The sequence below is a fragment of the Ursus maritimus genome, unplaced genomic scaffold, assembly GCF_017311325.1.
Source record: "Ursus maritimus isolate PB19 unplaced genomic scaffold, ASM1731132v1 scaffold_29, whole genome shotgun sequence".
Taxonomy (NCBI): domain Eukaryota; kingdom Metazoa; phylum Chordata; class Mammalia; order Carnivora; family Ursidae; genus Ursus; species Ursus maritimus.
This window is the reverse complement of record NW_024425452.1, coordinates 5,937,030-5,946,048: the sequence shown is the minus strand read 5'-3', so window position 1 is coordinate 5,946,048 and position 9,019 is coordinate 5,937,030. Positions and strand designations below refer to the sequence as shown.

The 9,019-nt window shown below is 46.3% G+C and overlaps 1 protein-coding gene across 1 annotated transcript in view; it reads right to left on the bottom strand.

Moving 5' to 3' along the window:
- Positions 1–907: 907 nt before the first annotated feature.
- MEP1A (meprin A subunit alpha) overlaps positions 908–9,019 on the bottom strand; it is a 28,815-nt gene continuing 20,703 nt past the window's right edge. Inside the window, exons 7-10 of the mRNA XM_040643563.1 lie at positions 6,547–7,020; positions 5,655–5,828; positions 4,836–5,136; positions 908–1,693 (exon numbers count right to left, since the gene is read on the bottom strand). Of these exons, the coding sequence (XP_040499497.1) occupies positions 1,537–1,693; positions 4,836–5,136; positions 5,655–5,828; positions 6,547–7,020 (1,106 nt within the window). The 3' untranslated portion in view covers positions 908–1,536. The remainder of the gene's footprint in view (positions 1,694–4,835; positions 5,137–5,654; positions 5,829–6,546; positions 7,021–9,019) is intronic.

Genomic DNA, 9,019 nt, shown 5'->3' with positions numbered 1-9,019 from the left:
CGTTTGACTCTGAAATATGTTCTTACCCATTATTCCATTTTATTACTCTGCAACCCCGGACGTGTTAAAGTGGGGTGGGCGGAGGTGGTTAACTATTACTTCCGTTTGACACATTAGGGAACTAAGACCAAGTGCTTATGTGACTTTACTAAAATTGCTCAGCTGGTTAGATGTGCCTGACTGGCGTACGTGACTTCCAGACCCGTTTTCCATCAGAGCAGCAGTTCTGAGCGCTATCCAGGGAACTTGCTAGAAGTGCAGATCCTTAGACCCCACCTCAGACTTACTGAATCAGAAATGTTGGCACTGGTGCCCTCAAACCAGCCCTCCAGGCGGTTCCGATGTGCCTCAGGCTGGAAAGTCAGTCCCCACGGGGTGCTGTTTGCACCTGCTACAAGCTCTCCTCATACCTTCATATGCAATGGATTCTTCTTAACCCATCATGGTTGTTTCTAGAATGGCCATAAAGTGTGGACTCAGGAAGCTGACCCCCTTAAAGCTGGGGCCACTCAGGCAGCTTGAAACATTTTCTTTTATTCAACATCCAGAGCCAGCACGTTGTGGAGACTGTACCGACTGGGGAGGGGAATCCCAGGTTTCCTTTGACTTGATCTCTCTTGGAACTTTCTTGCCCCAAATAGTTTTATCTCCTTAGGAACTGTGGGAAGAAAGTATGTCTAAAACTACTTCTTTAAAACTTTCTTCTACTAGCTCCTGTCAGTTTGTTAAAATAATAATTTTATACATGAGTAGTATATAAAATATGTTTTAGACTTAAAAAGATCTGAGGAAGAGCTTTGGACAACTCTTCCTCTCCACACACACACACACACACACACACACACACACACACTTACTCACAATACTGGACACACAGAAGGTACCGACTAAATATTTATTGAATTTATAAAGACCTATTTTTAGAATCAGAGGAGAAGGAAAGCAAGTGCCGTGAAACCCGCTGCAAGGAGGAATCTGTCCTCTCACGCACGCCCTTAAAGAGTTACTATTGTGTCTGATGAAAAATAAGAATCTGATTTTAATATAAATGACATGCAGGTTTCATCCCATATATTTTATTTGCAGTAGAAACGAGAGTTTCTATAACTTAGTTCTGCATTCATTATCGGCTCATTCATTCATGTTTGTCGAGCTCCCACGATGGGCCGGCCAGGCACGCTTCCAGGCATCAGTGTGAACATGGCGAATGCGGGCCTGCCCACGTGGAGCTTACGGTCGATGGCAAAGACGGTCGATTAAACAAGGGACTGACAATGAAGCGTGGTGAGTGCTGTCACAGGACACACGAGCTACATTCGGAGCACAGAGCAGGGTAACAGAACCATGTGGGGATGGGTTGGGGCCGGGAGGAATGCAGAAAAACCAGAATGGTCACACAGGAGGCTGGAGGCTGTGGTCTTTGGAGGCCTGTTCAAAGCAAGGCTGATAAAAACTGCCCCAAACCGCGCTGAGGCCAGAAAGGGAGGTCTGAGTAGAGAAGGTGCTTCTGTGATCTGGCTGATGTCAGCAGGCAGGTCACGGCCTTGGCTTCTGAGAAAGGATGGAGATGACGGTGAAGGTCAAGAAGATCGCGCCGGCCGTGCCTCCGATCAGCAGGCCCAGGATGCCGCCGTGCACCTGCATGGCCTGGCAGCGCTCCCCGGTGTAGAAGAAGGCATGACTGGAGACACACCTGGGGGGACAGGACACAGGGGGAGTGCGGGAGGCACCCAAGCCTCGAGTGCTTTGCAGCGACAAGCGCCGACAGCCACAGCGGCGGGGACACGGACTCAGTGGCCCCGCGTGCCTGGCCTGGTGCCAGGGGCTTTATAGGGGTCAGTTCAATCTTGGAACAGCCCGAGGAGGGGGTGGTTATTACCAGGCCATTCTCATACCCTCATTTTGCAGAGAGGTTAAATCACCTGCTCATGGTTACCCAGTTAGTGTTTCACACTTGAAGTCTAATCCCCGGAAGCCTGTCTCCAGACCGGGTGCCCTTGGCCATCACATGTGAGGCTCGGGAAGAAGGTGTGGGGCATTTAAAGAATGTGTGGCCCACACCGCTTCAGACTGTAAGTTACAAGGGAAATTCTCCAGATGGAGTCTGACCACGAGCATTAGCTGGAGCTCGGGAACTTCCAGACGGTATCAATTAAAATGTTGTTGTAGCGTGAGGATCATGCCACCTGGCTTCCAGGCCGCCCTGAAATTTGCAAGATCATGAGCCATGTTTGGTGCACAGATGCACAGAGGCCACACCTTGGGCTTGCTGGTTTGTGTTTTAATGTCATCTGGTGGAGACATCAACTAATCTCAGACCCAAGGCATGGAGGGTGATGTTTCTTCACTTCTAGGGTAGCAATTCCAGTCTTTGTTTCAAACAACATTCTCATCGCAAGGTCTAACCACAGAGCTGAATATGACAATCAGACGTCACTGACTCCTTTTACTCATTCTAGAATTATTTTACCTTCCTCATCTCTAGCCTAGACATCGGCTTCTTAAAAATCAGTGTGTAGTAGGGGTGCCTGGGTGGCTCAGTCAGTTAAGCGACTGCCTTCAGGTCAGGTCATGATCCCAGGGTCCTGGGATCCAGCCCCGCATCAGGCTCCCTGCTCAGTGGGGGAGTCTGCTTCTCCCTCTCCCTCTGCCCCTCCCCCTGCTGTGCATGTGTTCTCTCTCTCTTTTTCTGTCAAATAAATAAATAAAATCTTTAGAAAAAATCAGTGCATAATAAAAAGTGCGTTACATTTTTCTCTGGCCTAGTCCCCTCCAAACACAGTTTAATGATATTCTCAAACATGCCCTTAGAGGAGCTTATCCCGCAAGCTGCAGGTTCGTGTAAGAGGAATGATTTGGTTGAGTAGGGGGTGATACACACATGGGAATCGCTGGCCTTCCTTACTCTAAGGGTGAGGCCAGTTGGGGCACATATGGAAATCTGGCATCCAAGGCCCCATCGGCTGAGAGGTGAAGACCCATGGCTGTGGAGCCCTCAAGAAACAAAGAGGGCGTTCTCTGATAAAAAGAACCAGCGCTCTTTGGAAAAGTGGTTTATTCCTGGGCTGGGATGGGGAAAGTAAAAGATAAGCCTGGAGTATCCTGTGATGCCAGAAAGGAAGACTGTGTTCACGAAACAGTGAATGGGTGCTGAAAGGGCACAGGAGCCAATCTGGAAGAGCTCCCAAAGGCCAACGCCGGGACGCCATGAGCAACAAAGGCAAGACTAGCATTACGGAACTACGGCCCAGAGAAGAAAGTAAACGGTTATGTGCCCTTCGTCATATAAATAAAGAATTGCATGAATCAGTGAATGGGGAGGAGTGGACCGTTATTCTTTACAGAAGAATTTCACTTACTGAACATGGAGGGAGTAGGGGAGATGGAAAATCACCCCCGGAATATTTCAGGACAATTGTGGCAACAGGTCCACCAATGGACGATGACATTAGTGGGTGAGGATTCGAGAAAAAACAGGATGCCTGCATGGTTTCTCCCAAGACATGTCTCAATCGCAGAGTGAGGAATGGATACCCCGTGGCCTGGTGATCAAGGTTACAATCACCAGTCATAACTCCTCGGGCATCACATGCCCCTGACATGACACACGAAGAGGGGCGTACCTCACCTTTGCTCTTCTTGCCAAAAATGTATGATCTCAATAGAACCATGAGAAAACATTAGACACACCCAAATGGAGGAACAATTTACAAAATAGCTGACCAGGACTCTTCGAAAGTGTCAAGGTAGTGAAAGAGGAGGGGAAAGACTGAGAGGTTGTCCAGGGTGAAGGAGGCCAAGGAGACGTGAAACTGAATATAACGAGGGGCCCTGAAGTGGATCCCGGAACAAAAAAAGGACATTGGTGAAAAGACTGCAGAGATCTGAATGAGGTCTGTAGTTTAGCAAATGTTACTGTGAATTGCATTTAGTTGCATTAATGTTCATTTCTTGGCTTTGCTAATTGTGCTACGGTTGTGTTAAGATGTTCACATTCAGGAACGAGAAGCTCTGCAGTGTTTTTGCAAGTGCACCTGTAAATCTAAAATCATTTCAACATAAAAGCTTAAAAATCAAGAAACAAAGTGGAGATTGAAAAGAACTCAGAAGAAACGTAGCTCTTTTGAGCCAAGCAGGCTAGTTGCTCCCTCTGCCATTATTCTGCCAATTGAAACTGATGCTTCCGTCATCACGTATATGCTTTCATGAAATATTTTATGCAAACAACAAACATTCTAAAAAGAAATATTAAATCTAGCAAACTGTGCAGGCAGACAGACCTGATGCAAGTCTCAGCTCTGGTATTTGCCATCTGGGAAATGTTAGACAAATTATTTAGCCTCTCTAAGCTTCAACTTCCTTATGCACCAAATGGGGAGGAAGAGGGTCCTTATGTCACAGGACGGCCATGAGGAATCATTTAGATCATGCATGTGTACTGCTCAGGAGAGCACTTGACACAATGCTAATAGTCACAAAAATCAGATATTACTGTTATTGAAAACGTCTGGATTATTTCTGAGCACTGCAGTGGAGTTCAAAATCCCAACAACATTCAAGATATTGTTGACCACATCCCAGAGGTGGGTGAGGGATGAAAGCCAAGAGCTGGGAGATTTGGGACCCCTCTGCCCTGGCAGGACCCCGCCTTTGCCCTGATAGCATAAGCCTTGAATCAGAGCACAGCTTTGTGGAGTCAAGGACAGCCACATCCAGGTGACCCTCTGATGCCGTCATCGCCCTTACCTGAGGGCAGTGTCTTTTACCAGGTTAAGCAAATGTTTGGCTCTCCTCTGCTGACCCACCACCCGCCTCCCCCGGGCCACAGAGCCTACCTGCAGCTCGCCATCCCCTTCACGTTCACACAGATGCCTTCGTTTTGGCAAGGGTTCGGGTCACACGGATCTCGGAAGTACTGTGGCCAGTTGTGGTCTTCCAGAGGGCCTGTGTTCTCCACTGACCGCTTCTGTCGGCCGGGCTGCCCCTGGTCCAGGCTGCTGGGGAGCGCCTTCTCTAACAAGACCTTTCCCGAACCTTCTTCTGAGGCCTGCTGCTCCTGGTCCTGGAGAATGAGGCCTTGGGGGATCAGCCTTGTGTCTCGAGTTGGAATTTCAGTCTGGTTAAGGTAGGTGATATCTTGAGGAAATAGACAAAGGGCGGTGAAGAAGTTAACTTTCTGGCTACAGTTAACCTCCCCTTCTGGAGAAAGTTCCCTGGGCCACCTCCTTCCCTCCCCGACGCCACCTTTAGCGACATGGAAAGGTGGTTTGAATCCAGCTGATTCTCATGCTAGCTGTTTTATTTTCAAAGTGATCCAATCACATTTTTATTTATTTAACTTGAAAAAAAGAAGCACGAAGCTAGCATGGATAGACTGATCAAAACTAAACTGAAGTCGGCAAACTGTCCTATTTGATAAGTAATCAAAAAAGATCACACCAGAGTTTTAGTTGCTCCCAAGGACAGTTAAAATAAAGATGTGAGTCCTTGAACAACCGCTCTCCTAGAGCACACCTTTTTTTTTTTTGAAACTGGTCCTCAAAAAGAAAGAAAAAAAAAATCCCCATCCTCCATGAGCTACTCAAAACTTAGTGCGAAATCAGTAGAAACCCCAGAGCAGAGGATGAGTTATTCAGCAAGATCCGCGAAAGTACCTTCAAAGTCCACAAAAAGTATAAGGTCGTCATTTTTAAGGAAGCTCCTCCTTTTTAGCATTTGGTGGGAGACGACACTACTCCAGCCCCAGTCGATGCTTCTGAAACAATCACAGTCCTTATCGTAGGTTCCCACAACGGATGGCCTGTCCCAGATGACGGAGTCATTTATGGCTGCAAAGTTATAGGTAACAGAACATCACATTACCTCTTTATACTTCACTCTCCAAAAGATTTTTAATGAGCAGATAGAGCTTTGTAAGAAAAAAAATATGTGGGAAAAAAATCAGATTATTTACACTTTCCAGGAGAACTAAAACTCGGAATTGGGAAGGGGGAGGGGCAGGAACCAGAGCGCTGAACAGTCAAATTGTCCATTATTGAGTCACTTCCTCAGTGAAGACGGAGGGACAGGGAGAGCCTCTTCCTTTTAAGACTTAAGGCTTTTCACGTGAAAAATAAAAAAGTGTGCCCATTGCTTTTTGATGCGAGTTTATTTCATTAACATACCGATGGTCACTGATATCTTAGGAGTCAGTGCATTAATTCTGCACAGAGGCTCGCAAATCCTGAGTATTTGATAAATGACAAGCGATATCTGTCTTCTCATTTAGACTGCATTCAATGAAGTAGGAACTGCTTGGCTTACAGTCTAGGTACCTGGCACTGAGTTTGGCACAGTGCAAGCCCTTAAAAAAATGCTGGATCAGTGAATTCGGAAAAGAGAAGGGAGATACGAGGACACTGAAAAATGTGACTTAATATTCCAACATGACTCTGTTGCTGATATGCCCAAGGAGGAAATGTGAGAGGAACGTTAATCTCTTGTATACAGATGGGAATCACATCCCCTGGCCCTTTCGAGTTGAGGGGCAGAGTATAGGGCACCTACCCAAAGAGGTGTGGGACTTCGAGGTAGTGAACACCATGCTCGAGGACATTCTATTCCTGGCGTCAGGTTCCTGGTCGAGGATGGTCATGATCGCCTGTCTGTTTTCCACTGGCCACTCCAGGATAGCATCATTCTCCCCACTGCACAGGTGAAAAGTAAGTCCTAGGTAGCCAGAGTTACTGTAGCTGAATCTGCCGTTAGGGTATAAGGACAACCCAAAACCGTATCCCTCTGAATTGTAGAATCTAGGGCTCTGGAGCTTCTCCCCTGGAACCGTGTTCTGAAGGACCTGAGAGAAATTCCGTATGGTCCAAACGCCTGCGGGGCATGGGGTTTCCGTCAGAGTGATATCATCCAGGTAAATTCCCCCATTCGAGTTCTGGGGGTCACCTTTTGTGCCCTGGAATAGGTAGCGAAACTTCTTTTCTTCTCTGAGCGTCACATGGGCAATTTTCCAATTTTGGTCCGAATCTCCTGAACACAGAGAAGAATGTTGGTGACAACTGTGGCCAACGTTTATTAGGCAAGTCCTATGAACCTAGTAGCATGCCAAGGGCTTTAAAGATTGTATTTATTTATTTATTTATTTATTTATTTATTTATTTATTTGAGAGAAAGAGACAGAGAGAGATAGAGAGCAGGGGGAGGAGCAGAGGGAGGGAGACAAGCACGCTTTGTGCTGAGTAAGACCCTGAGATCATGCCCTGAGCTGAAATCAAGAGTCAGACGCTTGGGGCGCCTGGGTGGCTCAGTCGTTAAGCGTCTGCCTTCGGCTCAGGGCGTGATCTCGGGGTTCTGGGATCGAGCCCCACATCAGGCTCCTCTGCTATGAGCCTGCTTCTTCCTCTCCCACTCCCCCTGCTTGTGTTCCCTCTCTCGCTGGCTGTCTCTATCTCTGTCAAATAAATAAAATCTTTAAAAAAAAAAAAAAAAGAGTCAGACGCTTAACTGACTGAGCCACCCAGGTGCCCACATGCCGAGTGCTTTACATGAATTATCTAATTTAATTTAATTTAATTTAATTTAATTTAATTTAATTTAATCCTCACAATATCCCTCTGAGATAGGTACTGTTATAAACTGGTAAGGAACTTTTCCAAAGTCACATACCTTCTGAGGGAAAATAGCTATAAAAAGGTACCTTATGGTTTATTTCTATTCATATTCAAATCTTAATCAGAATTTGTTTTCCATTATTATTCAATTCTGTAGGTCCCGTGTTTCCCCCTGGGTTTCATGGTATAAATGCACCCCATCCCCTAATGTTTGTGCCGAATACCCAAGTCATAGGCTGAACCATAAAAATAGTCATTTTGTAAGCTCAGAGTCAAATCATGGCAATTTCATATGGTCCAACCTATGACTTGGTGCCGGAGAGAGATATGGTCTGTTCCGCAGTAAATGTTCTCATAGAGGCTACGCTGGATCTTCCCCTACACGAGACTGACTCACCTACCAACACTCAATTTTTTCTCTTCATATTATTTGAAATCCCACCAAGTAGGGGATCCATCCTTTTTTTAAAAAACAAATAATACACAAAGAGTTACCACTATCCAGACAGATATTCACATTCTAGTGAAAATTAGGTCTCCTTGCTTTTTTCCTGAGACTGAGCTGGAAATGAGAATTTTGAATAAAGAGCTGAAGTAAGAAGTTGAGAAGGCTGTCCTTGAACATGGGGTCCTGTGCTGCACAGCATAAGAAACCAGAAACGAGCTTGAGGGTCTAAGGAGAGGAAACCTCCAGGCCAGAGCAATGCATAATTCGCTAAAGATGTGCCCCTACTTTGATATTCTGACAGGGCGTGCCTTAGCACTGAGCTCAGAAAGGAAAAGAAAAATGCTACCTCCCAAGTGGAGATCATGTTGGCTAAAATGAATTCAAACAGATGAATGTCATGGAAGTTTAGTCTGAAATGCAATTGGCCAGAGGACTTTGGAAGTATTTTTCCTCTTTCTGTATGTTATAATCAGAAATCTATATACAGAGCTCTGCTCTCCCAAGACTGAAGAGTACCTTTATCTCCCTTTGTTCTCAGTCATTCTCTCTAAGGACGACTTCGAGGGACAGGTCTAGCAATGTTCTGTTTTCTGGAGCAGAGTCGGTTATGGCCTGTGTTGTTAGGTTACCTGCACTCAGAGGAGAGGGGCGGGGAAGGTCCACCGACCACGTCTATAACCTATGAACTGATGTAAGTGCCATCTCCTGGGGACGGGAAAGCAGTCGTGTGGGGGACACAAGGGATCTGAGATGTCATGGGTGTCAGGATGTCTGGAACAGGGACAGACGTACACGATTTTTGCTATTTACTTAACAGGGTGAAACCGTCTTCATACGGATTGTCACCTTGAGATTGCAACGTGGGAACGTGGTGCTGGAAGGAAGACCCAAGGGTCCATTACCACGTAGGCAGAGACTCCTCTGTGAAGTCTTTAAGAATGTCTCCTTTCCTTGCTTCCACAGAGCTGCT